Below are 22,530 nucleotides of genomic sequence, written 5' to 3' on the forward strand. Positions count from 1 at the left end.
TGCCGCCCATGTTCAGAGGTAAAGCTCAGTTCTTCTGCTATCTGCAGAGCAGACATGAGGCACTGCACTGTGGTCCAATCTCCTCTATGAGCTTTTGGCCTGAAGACGGGTTTGTTTGGGAACTCCCTACAGCCTACAATCAAACAAAACTGAATTAGCCAACCCAGTGGTCGTCCTCTCATCAGATCTGGGTTAACACCCAAGGGAAGAACTTTGGTTCTCCAAGCCAGATGTGATCCTTCTTCACCTAGTTCTGCTGCTTTCTGGCTTCCTGCCTTGTTGAAAACATTTAGGAGGGGGGGGTGGGGGGGCATCCTAATTTTATCTCCCAAAAGAGGCGCAGAGATGGCCTGCTTCACTGGAGGGGAGTCATTACTGGGTCACCCAGCTGCAAACAGATCAGGTTCCCCCCTGCATCCCCAGAGGCGTGGTGTGTGGTCAAAGAATGATGGCGGCTCTGGGGGACATGAGTAGCATATGCCCCCTCCTGGTGTTTCACATTTGCTCCCACGTTAATGCCTCCTGCAGATGGCTCCTGGAGCCTTTCTGGCCCACAGATTGCAGCTCCTCCATGTGCACGTCTTTCTTACCTTGAGAGCGGGACTGCTTTGAGCATTGGGAAAGGCTAGGGGTCTGTTAATCCACAGAATTAGGTCCTTATGAGACAGACACTTAATCCCGGGCTGCAACCTTGACCCGTGCTCATCCTCCTGATCCTTTGCATCATGTTGAAAGAGGCGCTGATAATAGAGCCGGTGTGCAGCTTTCAAAGACAGATAAAAGGCTAACCACCTGCAGAAAAGACCAAAACTTTATTTAACACGACAAATCCTCTCCCTTCAAAGCGGGTTTTCAACCATGTCAACTTTCTTTTCTAGTAGAACTGAAAGCATTACCTCACTAAGGTGCCTTGCAGCATCATGTTGGACATCTCAGCGGGCGAAACATTGATAAAGCGCAAGAAGGAGAAGCAGCTTCCTCTGTCACCATCTGAAATGGTTAAAAGAACCGAATTTAAGAAAACCAAAAAACCCTGAAGAAATAAAAAAGACGGCAAAATGAAAAGAGGGTCAGAAACGCTCACCTGTCCTGTGAAACAGAGACTGCTGGATATGGTTTGGAGAGAAAGGAGACAGCAGTACCTGCAGTAATCTGAGGAGAGAACGGCCAGATTATACTTCAAAAGTAACAACATAGACGTGGCCTGATTATTTAATCCCATTTCAATCCACTAGAGCCCAATGATGAAGGTTTACAGCCTTTTTTGAGCCCTAAAACACGCATGGTCCATAGGGTCCAACCTTTACTGGTGACTAAAAACAACAACGTAAGTAAGCCTGCTCTGAACGCAGCTGGACTTCATGGGCTTGTGGGAGAACATACTTGTTCCTGGCCCGGTTCTGAGACTGCAGGAGGCCGTGACGATACAGGAACTTGGGTAAGACGAAGGGCCTCATGGACATGTGGAAAGGAGAGCGCGTCTCCTGGCGCTCAAACAAGTCGGGGTGGTTGCACACCTGCAAAATAACATTCATTTTCAATAACACATGACAAAGTTTAAATTGGAGAAAAAAAACTACAACTAATAATGTATATCAAGATAAAGAAGGAACAGAAACAAATAGGTCCAGATGCTTCAATCCCACATGGATGTAGCTTCTTGATGAGCTCCTACCTTCCTGAACTGCATGACGAGGTTCATGAGGGAGGAGGTGGTGCTGTGGGCCTGCTGGGCCGTGCCCATGGAGGACTGCAGCAGGTCCTCAATGGAGATCTTGTTCCTCAGCGCCTGGTAGAGCAGCCTCTGTCGGGACGTCAGCTGGCAGTAAGTCAGGATCTCAATCTGCACAGAGGAAGAGGAGGCTAGCTTCTTTCTCAGCCACGTCACACCCACCGACAAAACCAAAGCAACTGGGAGCAAGAGTCGCCCCACATGTCACTTTTGCCATGCTACCACTCGCTGGGTACGCTGGGTCATGGGGAGACAAAGGATCAGGAAGCTTCCTAAAGAGATGTTTTGGACAAAAGCTTTGAACCCTTCCAGGGTCCAGCAGCGTGGTCTACAACCAGCATGGATCTATCACGAGTCATGCCGGGCCTTTGGACGGAGGACGATTGGCGTAACCGTCTGCTGGGTTGTACAGACATGGTCTGTACACGCATACAAAACACACACAACATTAGGAGCATGGTCCTGACTGATCTCGTGTCCTTTCTGGGAGGAACCAGCGGCTAGCAGAGGAGATATTACTGTCATTGGTTATTTGACTCGAAGGGTTCGTGGCCCCCTGTCCATGTCCATCTCCATTATATCCAAGCCGAGGAATTGACCAATTACTTCATAAAAATCCTACAATGTCATTTCTTGGATTCTTTGTCCCGTTCTGTCTCTTCTAGTTGAAGTGGATGAAATCTACAGGCCTTTCTCGTTGTTTTAGTGGGAGGCTGACTGAATACTTCTTGCCCCACTGCATGTGTACTTGTCAGTTGGCGGGATTGTGTTATGTCTGCAGTTATATGCATACATCTGTAAAAAAGTGTGTGTTTGCAGGTTCGTGTTCCCATAGATGATGTGTGTGTGCTGTTTGGATGTGTTTGCTTTCCTTGTTGACATGTGGTTTGTGCAGTAAAAATGCAAGCAGTTGTGTAGACCTGTGAGTTGTGTAGACATTAATAGTTGTAAAGATGTAGGTATGTGCTTGTGCACACGTGGTTTGGTACATGTGACTGTGTGTAGATGTGAGTAATTATATATGCACAGGACGTTGTGTAGACATGTGTTTCCATGAACTTGTGCTTTGTGTAGAAGTGTCTAGTTGCATAAATGTGGGTGATTGTTGAGTAGGGATGACTGTTGTGTAGACCTGTGTTGCTGTGCAAACATGAATGGTTGCTTGAAAGTGCGTGATTGTGCAGTTGAATGTGGTTGTGCAAGTGTGTGTGGATTTGTAAACGTGCGTCATGTAGCCGTGTGAGTTCTATGACGTTGAGTTGTGTAGATGTGTGTTGTTTGTGCATCAATGAGTGTGGGTACACAGGAAGACTTATGACGAACGACATGTTGAATGTCGACAACAGAGTTTGAAAGGGGAAATCAATGCCGTCCTGCTGAACAACGTCCAGAGACTTTCAGGAACTCTGAGTTCTACCTTATCTGAAAGCTCGTTTTCAACGTCCTTCTTGATTCTGCGCAGCATGAAGGGCTTCAGGATCATGTGCAGTCTGGAGAGCTGGTCTGAGAAGAGATCAACAATGTTACACCAGCAAACGCGGAGACCCCTGAAGTCAACCGCTGCACTCACTCTCGTCAATGGCAGACTTGTTTTCCGCGTGGCTCTCGATGTCCTTGGAGAACCACTCGCTAAACTCCTCGTGGGAGTCGAACAGCGTGGGCATGATGAAGTGTAGCAGAGCCCACAGCTGGGAGACAATAAGACACAGTTGTTGACATTTCTGACCGACAGAGCGAGGAAGGCCGGCGTGCGCACACACAGCTAACCTCTGCCATGGTGTTCTGAATGGGCGTTCCGGTCAGCAGCAGCCGGTTCCGACACTGAAACTGCAGCAGGATTTTCCAGCGAACGCTTCAAAAAGCCAGAAACAGACACGGATGTGAGATCCAAACGTATATGAGGAATGCAAAAAGGTTTTCACAGGAGTGTCTGTTGTGCAAACGCTTTCTTAAACCCTCAAAGTCCATTTCCACGCTGACTCAGAGCCTTCCAGATCTCTTTCTTTCATATTTTCTATCATCATTTCTACGTTGGTGTGTCTGTGGACACCAGTCCACGGTCAGAAGTCGTTTTTACCTCAGAGGTCCAGAAAAGCCGTTTGAATTGCCCCACTTGCATGAATGCAACACTCGGCTTTCAGGGCTTTCTGGCAGTGCAGGGCTGCAGATGAAGAGGAGGCTCCGTCTAAAACTGCATTACCTGCTGCTGCTCTTCAGTGCCTGGGCCTCGTCCAGCACCATGTACTGCCACTTGACCCGCTGGAAGTACTTGACATCTTGGACCACCAGCTGGTAGCTTGTGATGACGACATGGAAAGGTGCATTCTGGGTATACAGGGTTTTCTGCTCAGAGAAAGTGCCATCAGATTAGTTATAAGATCCACACAGTCTTCCTGTATTGTTTTTTAAAAAAACCTGTTCATTCACCTGACTCCAAAACTTTCGAATCACTTTGCGATCATGTGGATTCCCCCAGTACGGCAAGACCTGAAGGACATTTCAGAAATCAAAAGTGTTGGACCAACAGAACCCTCAAACGGAGGAGCGGGTTAGATTTCCCATAAGCTCAGAATGAATCCCATCCATCACACATCCTCACCTTGAACTTGGGCACAAAGCGGGTGAACTCCTGATGCCAGTTGTTGAGTGTGGATGCTGGAGAGATGATCAGGAATGGACCCCAGATGTTGTCTCTCTGTGCAGAGCAGCATAAAAAGAAGACAGAAAGCAATCACAGTGTGAGGAAGACGTCCTTCAGCCAACCACAGCTCTGCCACAATGTTTGAAACCAGCTGTTTTTGTCAAACATTTGTCGCATGCAATGCCAGCTGCTGCAAGGGCTGTGGCCTCAGCACAGGACGCTTGTGTGAGTGGTTCTGATCCAGTCCTCATTCTCACCTCTGCAAGGTGGGCCAACAGGGCGATGCTCTGGACCGTCTTTCCCAGGCCCATTTCATCAGCCAAGATCCCATTGATTCCCTGCAGAAAAGCAAACAAAAGAAGAAAATATAAAGCAATGATTCCATATGCACTTCAAACAACTCAGTTGCTTGGAGTCTTGGGAAGATTTTTCAACTGTCCAAGTGGACATGAATCATAGTTTGTTGGAGACACATGGCTTTGATCCAGATTATTTTGTTGGTTAACTTAGTCTCTTAGTTCAAAAACAACTTTCCTTCATGTGTGTCGGATTCTCCAGAACAAATGTACCTTCGTGTTTTCAGGTGAACATGCAAACTTTCAGCCTTCAGACAGTACCTGCTCATAGAGGTTGGCCAGCCAGTTCATGCCCTTGAGTTGATAACCTTTGAGCTTTCCATTGAAGATGGTGGGTTGAGGGATGTCCTCTCCGGCTTGGATGGATGGGTTTGAAAGGCTGTAGCTTTCCCCAAACCCAGAGCCCAAAGAGAGGCCCCCCGCTGCATGAATGGAGGCGCTGCGGCTGTCTTTAGCCTCTTCGTCAAACATTCGTGTCTGAAGATGAAAACGGGGGCGTTAGATGAAGCGCACACACAGAAAGACGACTGGTTTGGGTGCAACGGCTTACTCTATCTTGATGAATCTGGAAGGCCTCTTTGGCATTCCTCAAGGCCTGGGATTTATAGTATTCACTATCTGTAACCACACACAGACAGTCAGTGCCTGGAACCATGTAGATCAAGTCCTCTAGTCCCAACAGACTTGCATACCATAGTCCTCCCGCACCACGTTGACCATCACCCCTCCACCAATCTCTATCTGTCTCTGAGCTGCATTTTCTTCCAGCTTCCGCAGGATTTCCTCCTGCGCCGTGTCACCCCCTGCCCCCCCCATGCTGGCTTTGCCGCTCATGAAGTGAGCGTAGAGCTCGGTCTGAGTGATGAGGAAATTCAGCTTACGCTGCTGACGCTTGGCCTGTGAGAGACGAAGAGAGAACCACGAAGAGGACTGGAGGTCAGATTCTTCATGACAACATCATCTGCATACGATGGCATCTTCATCACACACCTCTCTCATCTCTTCATCAAGTTTACGTTGTTCCAGAGCTTCCTTTTCCGCCCTTTTGCGGTGCTCTTTCTCCACTTTGTCGTACTTCTTCCAGTACAGCATCATTTCCTTGGTGAGGCGTCGAGCTCGTGGAAGTGTCTCCTTGCAGTTCTTCTGAGCCTGAATGGCGGCACGCCGGACCTCTCGCATGCACTGGTGCGCCAGCTGAAAGAGACAAAACCAGAGCTCCACTCATGGCACAGAGCTCTGAAACGGTCTTCTACATGCACAGGAACTCCTCTCACCTTCTTGGCATTGGTCAAAACCAGGTTCTTAGCGGAAGTCTTCTGCTTGACAGACTTGAAGAACCAAGAAAGAATGAATCCTCTGCACAAAGCTCAACTCAAACCACCAATGTCAAGACAGAAAAGCGTTTGGCCAACCTTGGGGATTTCCTTTTTCGCCACAGTGAGCCACAGCTTGCGTCGTCGTGCATTCAGCTGTTCCGTAGTGAGATGCTTTTTCTTCACCGTGGGCAGCGGAGCATCATGGGAAAACTTGGCAAAGATTTTATTGATGAAAGGACTGTCCTCATCCAAGAATTCTCCTTCTCCGCGTTTCTTCTTTTTCTTCATTTTTTTTAGTTTAGCTGAAAAAAGCAAAGATTAGAAAAACCTTGAGGAAACTTCTCTAAAAAAACCTGTTACCTGTTCTTACAGGTAATAATTATTAGGTTTATACATTTGAACAAAGCACCCAAGGAAACTGTATAAGGAAGATGAAACCAATTTAGGAATACATTTGTCAAACAAAAGAAAAAGAAACAAGAAAGAAGGCAACACAGGCTGCTGTCCAACAGACGTCTTCTGTCAACAGGTTTCTGTTGAAAACGACTTCCATGAGGAGGATGAAGGACCAGGATCTGAGGCGGCAGGTGGATGTGGAGGATTAGAGCAGCCTGAGCTCAGCCGTTCTTCCTTATGAACGGTCCATCAAAAACAGACCCGACCGTTTTTAAAGTCTATTATTTGGAAACTGCTTTAGAAGACGGGGCACATCTTCTAATGTCTCTTCTGCCTAGCTTTAGACGCATCAGCGAACTGTAAAACTGTAAAACCACTTTATTTTCCCCCTTCTGTTCTTCTTATATATTTGCCTTTCTCTCCACATCTAAAAAAAGTGTTGTACTTCTACTTGTTGCAGAAACAGAAATTCATTCATTTATTCTGATGTGAAAACCGTTTTGGTCTCTAGTTCGGTTTTCTTTTGTCTTTATGACAACCATGGGGGGGGCAGCTGCTTTGATTTGAAGTAGTTTGTACATAGTTAGGGGCTTGATTTTTAGCAGCATGATAGATTCACTAAACTCTCAGGTCAGTCTGTTTAGAATGAATCTAGTCAATAGCGTCCTGCTGCACGCTCCACATCCTCCTTCAGATCCCCACTGGTGACCTCACCAATGAAGGCTTCTATCAGAGGTGTAGAACGGCACTGCAGTCTTTGAAGGACGTACAGGGACATTTCCTCTGTGTTGGGGCTGTTGCTCTGTTTGCCCTTTAAGATTTGCTCACCCATCTGAGCGTCAGCACTCCTACATCTGGACCAGGAACACAGATCAACTCGGAGGTTTGCCAACTCCACAGCTTTGGGACAATCTGTCTTTTCTCTGTCTGAATTGGAAGTCTTTTCTTCCTACCAAGTGCTGTGAACCGTCCAGGTTTCTCAATCACTTTATACTTTATGATAACATCGTCTTTTAACAGTCATTTTATGCTGTCTGTTCAACAGATTTTACTCTATGATTATTTTATTGCTCTTATAAATTCTCTTCATCCAATAGTTGATTTTAGTTTGACTGATTCACCAATAACCAGCTTCTGTGACTCTTAAGTGTTTATGAATGAAGTTGGATTGATATTAAAATATGATTCCAACATGTTGAGGTGATTTTAGCTTCTTACCCTTAAATTTCTTCTCATCTTTGATTTTCTTTTTCTTTGGGCCCACAGGGAGACGCTGCTGTTCATAGAAAGGGTCGTGGGTGGCCAGCAGCCCTGTGCTGTAGTACTGATACTGGTAAAGCTGCAGGGGGAGATAACGGACCCATAAGCACATGACATCATCACGGGCATGTACGGGGGGCAGGGGGGTGCTCGTACCTCTCGCTCAGAGTAGAACTTGCTCTGATGCTGCCTCATGAACCGGTGCAGCCTCAGCATGTCGTGCAGCTCCTCCCGGGACAGGATGAACCCGGCATCGTCGGAGTCTGTGTCCGAGTCTGTGGTGTCGTCCGTCAGCAGGATGCTCTGCAGCACAAGGACACCGTGGTTACAGGAGGGAGCGGCCGTTTCTCTGTTCAGGGTTCAAAACGCTGAGAGTACCTTCAGCCATTTCCTGTTCTTCTTCATTTTGGAAAAGTTGTAAAGGTTTGTCCTTTCTGCCCTTTGGCCTGTTGAATAAAGAAGGTCAGATGATGCTGAAGGGAGCAGGCTCCAGTCAAGCGGCAGTGGGATGGGGGAGCATCACCTTTACCTGGCAGTACTCCATTGAGGAGCTTACAGTCCGTCTGTCTGTCCTCACACGCCTCGCTCTTGCCCGACACCACTGCACACTGAAACGTGGAATCGGGGGGCATCGCTGTCCCCAGCCCCCCGTCACTGTCATCACTCTCATCACTGAAACAACACAAGAATGAGCTGGAAGAATGAAGGACTGTGAAGAGCCTTCCTGTACTAATAAACAACCCGCTAATATGTGAACAGTTTCTAAATTAGTCGATAAAACATTTCACTGGTTTGCAATCCAAACAAGGAGGAGGAATTCTTATAGAAGAATGTATACATCTCTCCACCTTCAGCTCTTCTGTACCTGGTGATGTCTGTCTTGAAGATAGCAGAGGTTTGATTCAGAAAACTATCCAACTTCAGGGATCTCTCTAAGCGCTGCAGGTAAAGAGGTTTGGCCAGACCAGAGGCTGCTGATGCTGCTGCATCCAGCTGGCTGCCCTGCCTGGAAGCCATGCAGCACCACCTCCTCCACCCGAAAGGCAGGAAAGGTCACTGAGGAAGAGACGGAGCTGGATGAGCAACCATGGCACTCATTCCAAGGATGAAGTTTCTGAATCTGGATCTGTGTCCTGGTACCAAACCCCCCCAGAACCCCCTTCCTTTAGCAGCACTGATCGTGTTTTCATGCTAGATTACTCACCTGGTCAATACCAGATGGCATGGCTGTTTCCACGGTTACGGACTGGCCCGATGGGAAAGAGCCTACAATGGAGCACATTAGGCCACCTCAAGATAAAGTTCAAATACTAAAATACAAACACTTGAAGGAATATTTTGATTTATTTCCTCAGAATGTTAGTGAAATTCTGACGTACTATTAAACACACACTCTGTTCGAAATACATCGTACTTTTTTTTTTTATTTGTACACTAAACAATAACAAAAAGCAATTATTTATTATTACCAAACAAATGCAAAACAAAGAAATGAAATATTTGTATTTCTTGACACTCATCTTCTCCACAGAGAATTTGAGGCTTCAGAATTTAAAGCTAATTTTACCCTTTAATGTCAAAGTATTGTCTTTTACATACATTTTTAGGGTTAAATAGACATTTTTTACACATATCCTCAATGACTTAGGCTGTAAAAATGGACAGCAGGTAACTGATTCTGGCATTAAGCTGCTGTTGAAACATTTTCTTTACCGTCTCCGTGTCTTTCTGCAGCACTTTAAAGGATCTTCATGTCTTGACAGTTCCAATAACAAATGACACAACCTGGTCTGGTTTTTTTCTATTTTTATTAGACTCCGGTTCCGGGTTATAACACGGAACTGTTATAACTCTCTGCAGCCCTCACAACGATCTTCAAGTGACTTAAAAGTCGATTTTCTCTGAAAACAGAGAGCTGACCATGGCCCCGAAGAAAAACCAAGCTACAGGCGACTATGATGACCTTAAAAAAATACTTGATGACATTCAAGCTACGTGATCAATATATGCTATGAAGAGTTTTCAAACAGTGTTGTCTATTTTTTCTGATATTGTGTTATTTTTAATCAGTCATGGTTTTTCCAATGAATATAATCTGCTATGTTGATTTCTAAAAGTTATTTTTTTACATAATAATTTAAGTAATTCATATTTGTCATGTGCTTTATTGATACCTAATGATTCTTAATTCTGCCTGAAAAAAGTTATGAACTGGATAATGATAAATCGTGTAATAAAATGTTTACGGTAGAACAGGGGTGGGATTATTTAAGTTCGCTTCCTTCCACTCCCTTTCTAGTAATTTTTAATTTTATGTTTAATTATCCTAAGTTTGATTCATCAATGAATGAATGTATAACTGATGATTGTATTGTCTTGTGCATTCTTTTTATTTGATTGCTTGAAGTAAACCATTTCAAATCAAATCAAAAAGTTCTGAAGAAAATCTCAAAGCAGGGAGGCAGTACATTTGTTACTGAGACAGACTGGAGAACTGTAACCCAGTGTTTTTCAACCAGTGTGCCGCGGCACGGAGATGGTCAGGTGTGCCGTGGGAAACTGCCCTCATAACTGATCTAAAAACATTTAGCATCTCCAGGATATCAGCTCTGTGTTCATCCAAAAAGGCCCTGATAAAACACTGAGTAGTTAAGAATATGAACGATCGTAAAATACTTTTTTCTTTGTGTTTATTTGATTAAATTAAAGACATTTTGCTAAGAATGACGGTACCGCGATTTAGCCACAACTAAGCCACTGAAAAGGCCCGCCCCTTTTACTGTCTCCACCAATCATTCTTGGAGTCTTAATCACACGTCATCACTCTGACCAATCAGAAGTGGGTAAAGTCTTCACTTCCTTGTTCTGATTCTGCTCATAAAGTCGCTCAGTTCCAAAAAAATACCAGCTAAAGCTCGTCTTTAGCGGTGTAGCTTTCCACAGAATCCGGTGTCAGACCGTGGAACAAGTGAACAAAACCATGAAGCTAAGAGAAAAGAGTCTGTCTGCGTTCGGCGGCTATTCGCACTACATCTCCCATGATGCATTGGGTTGAAGTGACAGCGTCTCAGCGCACAATGAGTCGACCTTGTTAAACGTCTTGAAACCACAACAAACACACATCAACGTTTTTTTAATTTTCTATCGTAACTTTTAATACATCTTTTAGACAAACTTCCAACCTTTTCTGCTAAATTTATCACAAACATGCATGTGAGTTTGCGGAGGGGCTGTAGATCAATACAGACTACGAGTTTCTCCTTTTTTTTATGGGGATGCTGGTGTGCCGCGGGATTTTTGTCAAGGTTAAAGTATGCCGTGGCTCAAAAAAAGGTTGAAAAACACTGCTGTAACCCACCTTCACCCATTAGCAGCTCAGATAGGCTCCAGCAACCGGGTGACCCTGAACAGGGATGGTGGGTGTAGAAAAATGCCACCCATCCACCCACTGTCTGAACCTGCTGACTCCCTGATGCTGGAGCCTGTCCTGTCCTGTCAGGCACAGACAGGTCACTAGTCTATCGCAGGGTCAGACCATTTTTCTGTGTAAACATTTACAGATGGCAGTTGTGTTGTTGGTGTGCGTTAGCCCTCCACACTCTGAAAATGTGACCCAAACTTTGCCAATCACAGGACTTTTTTCATGAGTGAAGCTTGAATCCATGAGACAAAACATGACATGTTTGTGACCCCATGGTGGAAAAACACCAGTGGCATGGGTGAGCTTGTTACTTTAATGTTTTAACAGCAGAATATTGCATTCCTACACATTGAGTGTATTTAATAAGAGATTTTGTAGTTAACATGGGGGGTGGGGGCTAGCCTTCATTAGCCTCCTAGCTAGCAGTGTTGGCTAACGGCTAACAGTTAGCCGTGTCGATTCGGGGTCACGGAGCTTCTTTCACAGCTAGCGCGGCCTCTGCTCCACCGTAACCACCCCAAACACCACAGTCGTGTTGCCGTTAACCTTTATAGTCTCTGCGAGTCACAACGACCCGCAGGTCGATCACTTTTCAGGAGCGCTGTCCTCGTGACTGTATGTATGCTAGCGGGGTCGCTGACTGATCGGCGCCTCACTTCGCTGCTTAATGTAAGGATTCAAATAGGCTCTGTCTCTTTAAGGCCACCACCTCCCGCTAAATGCAATCTTTTAACCTTCATCGCTTTAACAACTATTTATTAGCGGCTCTGCAGCGGGGTCGCGGCAGCGGGGCCTACAGCCCGGGCCTCCCGTACCCCGCGCAGTAGCAGCGGTTGGGCTGGATGCCTGGTGAACGCAATGCTTCCAGTCTTTAAATTATTTCTCCTCTCGGCCATGTTCCCGCCGCCCCTTCGCCATTACAACTACAACGAAGGTCTCACCTCGGCCCCGTGACTCCTTCGGCTCTCTGTCGTCGCTGCAGCCGACTCTCGGTTCTCTCACTCCAAAATGGCGGTTTGAGGCGCCGAGTGAGTCTGTGAGCTTTGAGCCGGCAGCAGCGGCGAAGAGGCGGCCACTTTCTGTCACGGAGAGAGTGGAGACACGACGCCATGGCGAAGTTACAGCAACGACCAGGCGTCTTAATCAATCCTGAGGATCAGGAAACCAACTCGTCGAGATCTCCAAAAGCACTTTAGCATCGAGACACCATACAACCATATGTTTTTCAATGGCACATGAGTATTGTGAGTAATTAAACTGCATTAATATGTGCAACAAAACTAAATAAAACAAATTCAGCGTTCGATTGGTAGCGTCTGCACTCCTCGAAGATTGTCGATTTACGTCGTACGTCAGCAAACCGGAACTCCTAATATGGTCGGGCGTTGTAGCCAAAGCTCAAAAATATATTTGATGTTTAAACAACAAAAGAAAACATTAAATTTTGTTCAAGTCAGTAAAAATGCATATGAAGGGAAGTTGGAACATATTTTCGTTTATTACACCTAATTTATTTTGGCAAAGTCTCACGTTGAGTTTCTTTTCAAATCATAACCAACTAAGAAATTGATATTGGCAGAGGTCGTCTTGAAGTCGAGTCATGGTATCTGGACTGGAGCTTCATCAGCCTGTCAAGAAACACTAAAGTCCAGAAGTCCTCATCATCTCCGAGGTTCTTCCACCTGGATGTAGGATCATCTTCATCAAAACTATAAGACCCCTTCATAGTTTCTACATTTGAACTGTTTGTAATCGTTTGATCTCACTTTTAAAAACAAAACTGTGAATAACTAACATTTTGGATAAAAAGATAACTTCCATTTATGTATAGAGCTACTTTCAGCCATGCAAAAATCTCTTTAATTGAATCTGATAAAATATTTAAACCATTTATTCAAGTCATACTCAACCAATCCTGTAATAACTGTTAGATTTTAATGGCTGCTTGTATTTTTAGGGGGGGCACAGTCAAACTAACTCAGTGCCTTTCTCTCACTCTGTGTTAAAGTGAATCCTTCACTCACAGGAATCCACACAGTACAGTTTATAATCCTTAGAGTAACTTATCGCAATTTATTTTAAAAAGCACCGTCTAGCTAACAGCAACATTCCAAATGTGGAAGAAGTCAGAGTTCTGAGATAGAAATGTATTTTTCCAGTGTGTAGGATGCATGTCATTTACTCAAAGACACTTCAACCACACTGTTTTAGACAATAACAATGATTATATTTGTCTCATTTACAAACACGTTCATTTTCAACCTAATGGGACTAAACACAGATGTATGCAGGCTGCTCTACAAATCCTGTATCTAATCCTTCTTCACGTAGTGCATTTCAGTTCTTGGGTCACTTAAGGTTCTCATAAAAGTGTCTTTGGACAGAAATGTTAGTATTCAGAGCCAGCTGGACTTTTCCTCCTCAAATCTGTGGGAATCAATGAAAGGCTTGTCGATGGTTCGGATCATCAGCTCTCCACAGTATGCACACTCAGAGGCAACAATGTCGTCGATGTCTGAAATGATTTGCTCGCGGGTCGTGGCCGCACCGCCCTTCCCCAGGCTGACGGTGTCTCCTTCCTCTTTGGGCGCGGTTCGGTGGCGAGATCTGCTGGACAGTGTCGTTGCAGAAAGCTTCTTCTGCAGCTCCTCCAGACAGCTGTGTTTGTATGCAGACAGGTGAGGCGTCACCTCCTAGAAAGCAGACAAAACATGTTGGTAGACAGAAGTTAGTTTGAATTGTTTTTACAGTGAAGTTTAAAAAAATATGGCTATTCCTCTTCCTTCAGTATTTACCCTTAAAAGGCCCCTTTACCTGCAACAGGCAGTCATAATGGAACATGTGTCCACACAGGAACAGGTAGAAGGATCTGTTGAGGAGCGGGAAGTCACAGGCAGCACACTTTTCCTGGGAATCCACCACTCCATATTTGTTCCTCATTTCCTGAATATCTCCTCTGATTCGTTTGGCGCTCTCCGTGGCCTCCTCCATCTCCTGCTTCAGCTCTTCGATGTGGTGGTTGTACTCCTCCAGGGAGCTGCAGATGGCCTCCTGAGAAACCACAAGAAACACCTTGGAGAGTACGCTTTTAAACTGTTTGTGCTACTATCTTGGCTCCATGGGTAAGCAGTGCCCGAGCCTGCAGCTGGGACATGTGAACGGAATAGTTCTTCTTTCTTAATCCTGTCTGCATCAGAGACATGGCTGCTCTCACCGCAAACTTCTACACATTTCCTTTCATTCTTTATCACACCTCAAACCTTCCCCCACCCGCTCCAACCTGTTAAATCAAATCAAATCAAACTTTATTTATAAAGCACTTTTCATATAAAAATATAACACAAAGTGCTTTACATTAATACAACAAAATATAAAAACAAGCAAGCATTAATAAATAAATAATAGGGCCCCCCTCCCCGTACCTAGCCCCCCACGCCTTTCACACTTCCCACTCTGTAATTGATGGGAAATGACATTGAAAAATAGGCTGTAAAACATATGCTGAGCACAAAAACGTGATGCGGGAAACACTCGTAATTGGAACCTCCCCCCCTGTGAACAGCCGCAAAGACGGCCAAATGCAACATCACAGGCACGTATCCGTTCACCCCTTTCCACACACTCTGTTGTTCTGAACTGCTGACCCTAAGAACTTAAAGTCCTCCACCTTCTCCACCTCTCATCATTCACATAGAGATGCTGTCTAGCTGCAGCTGACCTTCATTCCTCCCCTTTCCATAGCAAACCTCCACATCTCCAGACGATCCTCCACCTGCTTCCTGCTCTCATCACAGATCACTATGTCATCTGCAAACATCGTGATCTACACAGATTACTGTCTAACCCCATCTGTCAGTCCGTCTACAAATGTCCTCTTCTGGCTTCAGTCTGGCTTCTTTTACTCTTTCCAATGACTTATTGGTGACTCATCAGCTGTTATTCCTCTATAGTTTCTCTGATCGTCTTCTTATTCTGCTTGAAAATGGAACCAGAGAGTTTCTCCTCCGTTCCTCTCCAAGATCTTCTTAAACAGTCAGAAACTTACAAACATCTTCTAGACTCTTCCAGACCTCCACAGGAATGTTCTCAGGACCAACTGTCTTTCTACTCTTCCTCCTCTTATTCTTCCTGATCTTTGGTATTTCCTGCTCTTCTTCTCCTCTTTGCTCTCTGACAAGTTCTTCATTCATTGGGTCTTCAAAGTTCTCCTTCCATCTTTCCATCACACTTGTAGAACCTGTCAACACATTTCCATCTCTGTCCTTGATCATCCTAACTTGATGAACATCCTTCCATCTGTTTCTCTGTCTCACCTGTACAGATCCTCCTCTCCTTCCTTTCTGTCCACCCTGTTCAAGTCCTCATTCGACCTTTATTTAACCTTTACCATCTCCCTGTACACCTGCCTTCTTTCAGAGTTCCACTTCTTCTTAGCAAACGTTTTCTCCTTACCAAACTCCTGAACTTCTTCATTCCACCACCAAGTCTCCTCATTTTCTTTCTTGATTCCAGAGGAAACACCAAGAACCTTCCTCCCAGTCTCTCTGATCACTTTAGCTGTAGTTCTCCAGTCATCTGGAAGAACCTCCTGATCTCCTAAAGTCTGTTTCACCTCCTCTCTCAAAACCATTTTAAAACTTCCACCACTTTGTCCTCTGCTCTGTCCTTGTGCTCTTCATCTTCCAAACCACCAGTCATCCTCATCACCGCCCCCTTAAGCTGTTTGGCTACTCTCCAAAGCCTGAACTTGCGCCTCTCTTTGTTTTTTCAACCTTTTTGGAGTCAAGGTACACTTTTCCCTTGACAGAAATCCAGCGGCACACCAGCAACCAAAAATGTAAGAATAAAAGAGACTCTATATTCTGTATTGATCTACAGTCCCTCCACTATCTCACCGGCATTTTTGTAATAATTGAGGCACAAAAAGTTTGAAGTTACAACTGTTTTCTTTTGTTTAAATCAAAAATGTCACTTTAACAAAAAAAAAAAAATTCTTTTTGGAAGTTTAAATACTTTCATTTGAGTTTAATGTGTCTGTTGGACAATTCACCTCAATGCTGGTTCTTTGATTTTATTTAAACTTAAATTTAAGTATTTTAAAAGTGAATAAAGTCTGAAATAGAATTTGTCCTTTAATCCAGACATTATTATAAAAAACAACTGTTTTTTATAAAGATAATTTGGACCAAACACTGGAATCTCTGACTTTCAATCCTTTGTTCTCAACACAAACCGCGAAGGAGAAATAAACAGCGTGTGGGCGGAGCTACCGCCAGGTTTTTCTCTTCCTCCCTATGAAAGACACTGAAGATGCTGAGAGATCCGGTGTGTTTCTATTGAGGAACTCCTCAAAGCTGTTGACTAACGACTCCGTGTGAAACCTGAGCCTGTTTTGATGAACACAGCCTGGATTTTCTGATAATGATGAATGTTTTTGAATTGAATTTGGATGCTCTTCCTGACCCAAACCTCTGCATTTTGCTGACAAAGCAGCAAAGTGTCCCGTGGTTGCCTTCGAACCTTTTTAATTACCTGAAATTAAATACTGTGTCTGATTTTCTGTCCCATCTGTAAAATGTTTTAGTTTTCTATTTCAGTCAAACCTGAACGGAGTTAGGTTTCCTACCTTGAAGTGGTCGATAGTGACAAAGTCTGGAAAGAAAGGCAGGATGTCTTCAATCTTCAGCAAGTTGCAGCTGGAGAGACAGTTCATGGCTTTCTTCACATCCTTCTCCTCCTGCACCACATGCCGGGCTATCTTCAACCACAGCTTCTTCCTCATCTCCTCATCATCCTCAGGAAGGTCAGCGCACGATTTGGCCAAGTCGACATCCACCTGCGTACAACTACATCTGTTAAGACTTCTGCTGCATGGACTCGAGTGGAACAAACGATGCATTACTCGTACTTGTAGAGCGAGATCCACGGCTTCCTCGTGCAGCTCCATGATCCTGTAAATGAGCACACAGGCCCGGTGGAAGCCGTGCTCTGCACACAGGCGGAGGGCGTACTTCAGGTCATAGTGAATCTCTGAAGTGTGCGTCCCTGCCTGTTCCAGGTACCACAGAAGAGAGTCCGGCTTGTACTTTGCATAGAGTGAGAGTAGATAGTTATGGATGGCCTCTTCCGTCACATTCAGCTCGTACACGCAGAACTCCATGTAGCGGATGGTTTCACCGATCTGCTGTGTGCTGCCCATCTGGCTGTAGTTCATCAGCGCCGGGATGAGCTTCTTTGGGTCCAGCTTCTTGCCCATCTGGATCCACGCGTTCACCACTTTCTTTGGAATGTGCTGCATGAGGACTGGGGAGAACTTGTAGAACAGCTTTTCATCACAGTGCTTGGCGAGCACGTCCAGGGCAGCGCTGTAGTTGTCATGCTGGCAGTGGTGCGATATCACTCTCTCGTAGTCTTGCATGACCACCGAGAAGTAAACCATATCATCCACGTTGCCGTGGCTGGCCAGCAGGTCGTAGATGGTACTGCGGTTGTTAAACAGAGTCTCCTTGTGCTTGGAGTTGTTCAAAAACTGGCGAAATTCTTCACGGGTTTCCTGGAAGACACCACTATTGCCATCACTCTCCAGCTGCCCGAGGCGGTTCAGGTAGAGTTCTGCCAGCCAGGTGACTAGCAGAGTGATCTGTGTCCTCTCACTCAGTTTTAAACTGCTCAGTTTCTTTAGTAAGAACTCCTTCAAGGCCTCCTCCTGTTTGGCTTCGATGAATTTCAATGCTATCTCTTCAAAGTAGTTCTGTGTCATTGCATAGCACTTGGCACTCTCCAAGTATCTCTTGTTCTGGAAGCAGTGCTCGGCCTCCTTGGCCAGCACCATGTCCAAACACTCAGGCCGGTCGCGGCAGTACTCCTTGGCCAAGTCAAACTTGTTCATGTTCATGTACATTTGCCAGACATCTCTGGCCTCCCGCTGGATGTGATAGCGGAAAACTGCCCGCTCGGTGTAGATCCACACCAGTCCTCCTACCGGGTCTTTGATCATCCGTTTGAGAGGGCCAAATTTATCTGGGAACACGTCTTCATGCACCACCTGTCCATTCAGAATGCAGATGGCCTTAACCCGGTCATAAAAAAGAAGCAGGAAATGGAATTGTGTCAGGACGATGGAGATGGGTTTGTTTAGGCTCAGGTCAACATCTGGAGTGTACTCCCAAACCTTCAGAGGAAACACAGGGGCAGTTTGAGAGGCAGGGACAAGAAGAAAGCCAAACGGATGCCCCCAAAGAGGTACTTACCTTTACATCACTCAGAAGGGAATCTGGTCTGACATAATCCAGCTGACCATACAGAACGCCATTCCCCATCATCCATGCAAATGCTTTGGGGGAGGTCCGAAGCTTGGAGGTGTAGAAGGTGATTTCACTGTATCCCATGTTGGCAGGGAACTCCTGAAAACTGGGCAGCAAGTCCTGGTTCTGACTGAAGATGGAGCTGAAGCCGTGCTGCTCAGAACCTTCTGCCACCCTTCCCACAAACTGGAACAGACGTTTGCGTGTGGTGGCTATGATGAAGTACTTATTCTCTAGACCTCGTTCTATCTCCAAGCAGCAGACCGGCACAGGTCTGCCGTCTTCTTCCAGTGCGTGGACCTACATCAGATCACATAAACATGTAACTAGCGAGTTCCTTGAGAGGAATACCAGTCTGCTCAGGTCAGAGCATTTCACTCTGAAGCAGCGTTTCACAGTCCTGGTCCTTAAAGAGCCACCCCAATGAATACAGTGTTCTTGTGTTTTATCGTGTTCTTGTAGCATTTTTCTAACGATTAACAACATATATGAAGAAAATTAAGATTAAAATTGCATTTCTGAGTATTTCTTTATGCAAATGTAACTGAGGAACAAACAAAAATGCAGTTGTAAAAATCTATTATTTGTTATGTCAAAGACACTCTAGGAGGGCCACAAGCTCCCCGCTCTGCTCCACTAATGTCAGGTTGGGGTTGTAAGGGGCTGTAAGCTAGGCTAAGGGGAGAGGGTGTAAACAATGGGATGATGGGAAATCAGCGAAGGCTTACTTCCACGCCAACTCAGGGGAAAACGTCTAATGTACTCCTGCTGCTCTGCAGCAACTATGTCCTCGAATACGACAAAGGGTTTTCAGATTTTGGCCAAAAACGGCCTCATCATAAGTAGAATTGAGGAAATATAGTTGGGAATGAGACTTTAAGGAACATCGTCTGACATTTGTCACACGTCACACTGAGGGAAACACTGCTCTGAAGTGAACAACACATTTCCTACCTGTCTAAAGTACTGATCAGGATTGGTGTTGAACAGGCTGCCCTCGTTCGCAGAAATCTCCCCCTCAAAGATGACACCTTGATTGGTGCCCACTAAAATGGGTCCAGTGCTGGTGTCGTTGCCCAGCAGTTTGTTCCAGCCTACGCTTTCAATGAGGTGGCCCCTCCAGCGGGACAGACTGCGCACCTTCTGGGTGTTTCTGTTGAGGTACAGGCACTCGCTGTTGCTCAGACTGATCAGCAGGTGGGAGCCTCAAGAAAGAACACAACAAGTTGTTTTGAGTGTCATCCACTACACCGATCCAGTATGTGGAAGTGTTGGTGGTCTGGGGCTTGTGGCTCTTTATTTTTTTTTTCATTCAATCATCTCATGGAGCCTATCCCGGCCACTCGTGGGTGAAGGCTAGGGACATCCTGGACAGGTCCCCAGTCTGTCCCAGGGCCACATTCACAGGGACAATTTAGAGTAACCAATGAACCTTTGGATGGTGGGAGGATGCCGGAGAAAACCCACGCATGTACATGCAAACTCCACACAGGTTTGTTTTTCATTGGTTCAGGTCCTGCAGCCAGGACTTGAACCTGGGCTTTCTTGCTGTGAGGCAAGACCACTAACCAGTGCGCCACCGTGTGGCTCTATCAAAAACAAATCTGTAATGGTAGAAACTCCAACAAAATAGAAAGAATAGAGCAGAAATGACATTTCAGATATTACCTACAGCACTTATAGTTTTAAAGGATGTAAAAACCCAGACTTTTCAGGGCTGCTGTACCTGTTGGATCCAAGAACAACCTGTGCACTCTGCTGTCATCTTTCCTTCCCAATTCTGTCTGGTTAGGCTGGTCTGGTTTGGCCAAGTCAATTCTACATGGAGAAGGAAAACATTTCCATCACCAGCTTCAATTAGAATCATGACCAACAGCATATTTCAAAAACATACCAATAAACAGAACCTGCATGTTAACCAGTTAGGATTCAGAAATGTACCATCCGTTCTGAAACAAATTTACCAGCGACTGTTCTGCTGCTCTAATGAGTCTCTACATGCCAACCAGACAACTCTCCCCCAGCAATAAAAACAAAGAAACAATAACAAATAAAGATATATCCAATTCATTGAAGAAATGAATTCATAAATTGATCCTCTCTTCTTGACATTCCTGCTAACCATTAATGGACATGTTCACCCTTCTACATCCAGTTCCCACTCGTGACAATAGAACGTAATAATTGCTTGAAAGGAGTGGGAAGAAGTAAAGTTATATAATTCACGATCAAGCACGTGTTTCCATACAAACCCATGTTATGCACTACCTGGGGTACACCTCCAACTGTTGGATTGAGAGGCCCCTCCCCTTAATCAAACACAGAATGACGTCACCCCCAAACGCCTTCAGAGCTGGTAGATCGAACTGGGATTTTGAAAAGCCTCACAGTCTGGTCATCAGCTGTCCGTTTACCTGAGCAGGGTGTCCTTCCCCAGACTCATGCACAGTTGGTTGTTGCACACGGCCAGGTGGTTGATCTTCTCCGGGGGAGTGAAGTCGATCCTCTGTTTGTTGAAGATCGGCTTCTCCTCCTCGAGTCTTGCATTCACAAAGCCTTCAACACGAAGTTGGATCAGTAAAACGTAGTATCTCTACGACACAACTTGAACCGAACCCCCGGAACCGACCTGAGTGCGTGATCCCGATGTTGATGTTCGGCAGGCGGCCGAGTTGCTGCGAGCTCTGCACGACGTTTTGAGAGTCTTCGTACTCATCCAGGATGGAAGCCATGACGGTGGGATGAAGCTCTGTTCAGCCACTCAGTCTAACAGACCGATGGAGGAAGTCACACAGCAGCTAGCCAGCTAGCTAGCTCTGTTCACCTGCTCTGCTCAATGGCTCGTGGACGCCGTGCGTGCCTGCGTCCACGTGCGCGGAAACAATAACGAATACGGTGAACGGCCGTGTTTCTCATCCAAAACGTTGATGTTTCAGCTCATTCCGGCTAAAAGCTCATCGAACTTAGCCTGCAGCCCCGCGGCGTTGGGTGGGCCTTCGAGTCAGGTGACCGTGGAGTCACGTGATCTGTATTGAACATGCGCACGGGGGCGCACTTCAGTCTGTGAGACGTGACTCAGCGCAAAATCAAAACAGGTCACAAAAAAATAGTGACAAACTAACAAATCCGATATTTTACTTTAACATGGAAAAACATCTTATTTAGTTTCATTACTTATGATAATAAACTTTTGTCTTAATTTTATTTAATAAATCTCCTGATTTTACTAACTGTTATATTCACAAACTAGATTTAGCAATAAAGCTCCCAATTCTGTTGAATTGTGTTGATTTATCAGCACGAATTAAATTTACTTACATTCCATTTCCCCAATACGAACAAAAAAGCAATTAAAACATTTAATTTTGCTCAGCTTTATAATTTAATAAAAGTTTATTTGTGTGTATGCGTGTACTTTGAACAATTGATGTACATGTTAATGTTCTGTGTTCTGAAAAAATAAGTTAGCCCTGCAAGGAGGCAGTTCTACTCCAATGCTATTTTAAGAACCTCAAAAAAAAGTAGAACGTGGAGAAATTTAAGAAAACAATGACATTTTCCGACCACATTGACTGAAGTCGAGTCGTCTTCAGGTTAATTTGTTTGTTCTAAGCATAAACGACTATAACACTACCATTTTAGTTTATAAATAGTCATATTTCATAACAAAATACCAAAATAAACTCAGCGTGTACTTGAATACATCCATGAATCTGACTCGGTGTCTCTGTCTGACGTTTAACATGTTTGGACATATCTGTCCCACATTAATGGAGTCCTGTGGCCTTAGAAACAGTAATGCACGCAGTCTTATTCACATAGTCATTTAATTAGAGATATGTGAAGCTTTTAAAAAGAAATAACATCAAGGAACAATAAAAAACCTAGATAGCATATAGCTTAAACAAATGATAATAAAAATGATAGAAAACAAAGAAACACACACAAAGTTGATGTCATCAACCTGTAGAAATGGGCTTCAGGTAAATGTAGAGCAGGGGTCTCCTGAGACCCATGCAGCTCATTTCTCTTTTCAATGTGGATCTTCGGCTTTGAAAAAAAAAATACACCAACAATTTAAATAAAAATATAGGTTTATCGTTT

General features: G+C 44.9%; 2 protein-coding genes across 3 annotated transcripts in view; both read right to left on the bottom strand.

Moving 5' to 3' along the window:
• ino80 (INO80 complex subunit) overlaps positions 1 to 12,205 on the bottom strand; it is a 30,987-nt gene extending 18,782 nt beyond the window's left edge. The window contains exons 1-25 of one of the 2 annotated variants that reach the window (XM_023953068.1): positions 12,064 to 12,205; positions 8,906 to 8,967; positions 8,567 to 8,757; positions 8,225 to 8,373; positions 8,080 to 8,147; positions 7,858 to 8,004; positions 7,660 to 7,780; positions 6,142 to 6,347; positions 6,004 to 6,057; positions 5,720 to 5,923; positions 5,422 to 5,626; positions 5,280 to 5,347; positions 4,991 to 5,206; positions 4,631 to 4,711; positions 4,332 to 4,427; positions 4,160 to 4,219; positions 3,933 to 4,075; positions 3,500 to 3,584; positions 3,303 to 3,420; positions 3,150 to 3,235; positions 1,676 to 1,843; positions 1,384 to 1,517; positions 1,085 to 1,152; positions 897 to 990; positions 591 to 792 (exon numbers count right to left, since the gene is read on the bottom strand). In XM_023953068.1, coding sequence (XP_023808836.1) covers positions 591 to 792; positions 897 to 990; positions 1,085 to 1,152; positions 1,384 to 1,517; positions 1,676 to 1,843; positions 3,150 to 3,235; positions 3,303 to 3,420; positions 3,500 to 3,584; positions 3,933 to 4,075; positions 4,160 to 4,219; positions 4,332 to 4,427; positions 4,631 to 4,711; positions 4,991 to 5,206; positions 5,280 to 5,347; positions 5,422 to 5,626; positions 5,720 to 5,923; positions 6,004 to 6,057; positions 6,142 to 6,347; positions 7,660 to 7,780; positions 7,858 to 8,004; positions 8,080 to 8,147; positions 8,225 to 8,373; positions 8,567 to 8,718 — 2,925 coding nt within the window. In that variant the 5' untranslated portion in view covers positions 8,719 to 8,757; positions 8,906 to 8,967; positions 12,064 to 12,205. The remainder of the gene's footprint in view (positions 1 to 590; positions 793 to 896; positions 991 to 1,084; positions 1,153 to 1,383; positions 1,518 to 1,675; positions 1,844 to 3,149; positions 3,236 to 3,302; positions 3,421 to 3,499; positions 3,585 to 3,932; positions 4,076 to 4,159; positions 4,220 to 4,331; positions 4,428 to 4,630; positions 4,712 to 4,990; positions 5,207 to 5,279; positions 5,348 to 5,421; positions 5,627 to 5,719; positions 5,924 to 6,003; positions 6,058 to 6,141; positions 6,348 to 7,659; positions 7,781 to 7,857; positions 8,005 to 8,079; positions 8,148 to 8,224; positions 8,374 to 8,566; positions 8,758 to 8,905; positions 8,968 to 12,063) is intronic. The other variant, XM_011492065.3, reaches the window with a different exon arrangement.
• A 1,043-nt stretch (positions 12,206 to 13,248) lies between these two features.
• vps18 (VPS18, CORVET/HOPS core subunit) lies at positions 13,249 to 21,458 on the bottom strand. Its single transcript, XM_004083924.4, has 9 exons — positions 21,056 to 21,458; positions 20,841 to 20,982; positions 20,153 to 20,244; positions 19,381 to 19,631; positions 18,373 to 18,726; positions 17,031 to 18,293; positions 16,749 to 16,958; positions 13,937 to 14,173; positions 13,249 to 13,815 (listed from the first exon to the last, which is right to left on the bottom strand). Exons 1-9 carry the CDS (start codon positions 21,156 to 21,158, stop codon positions 13,519 to 13,521), a joined length of 2,949 nt encoding a protein of 982 aa, XP_004083972.1. The 5' UTR covers positions 21,159 to 21,458; the 3' UTR covers positions 13,249 to 13,518.
• Positions 21,459 to 22,530: the final 1,072 nt, after the last annotated feature.

Source organism: Oryzias latipes, chromosome 24 (assembly GCF_002234675.1).
Source record: "Oryzias latipes chromosome 24, ASM223467v1".
In the NCBI taxonomy this organism is placed as follows: Eukaryota; Metazoa; Chordata; class Actinopteri; order Beloniformes; family Adrianichthyidae; genus Oryzias; species Oryzias latipes.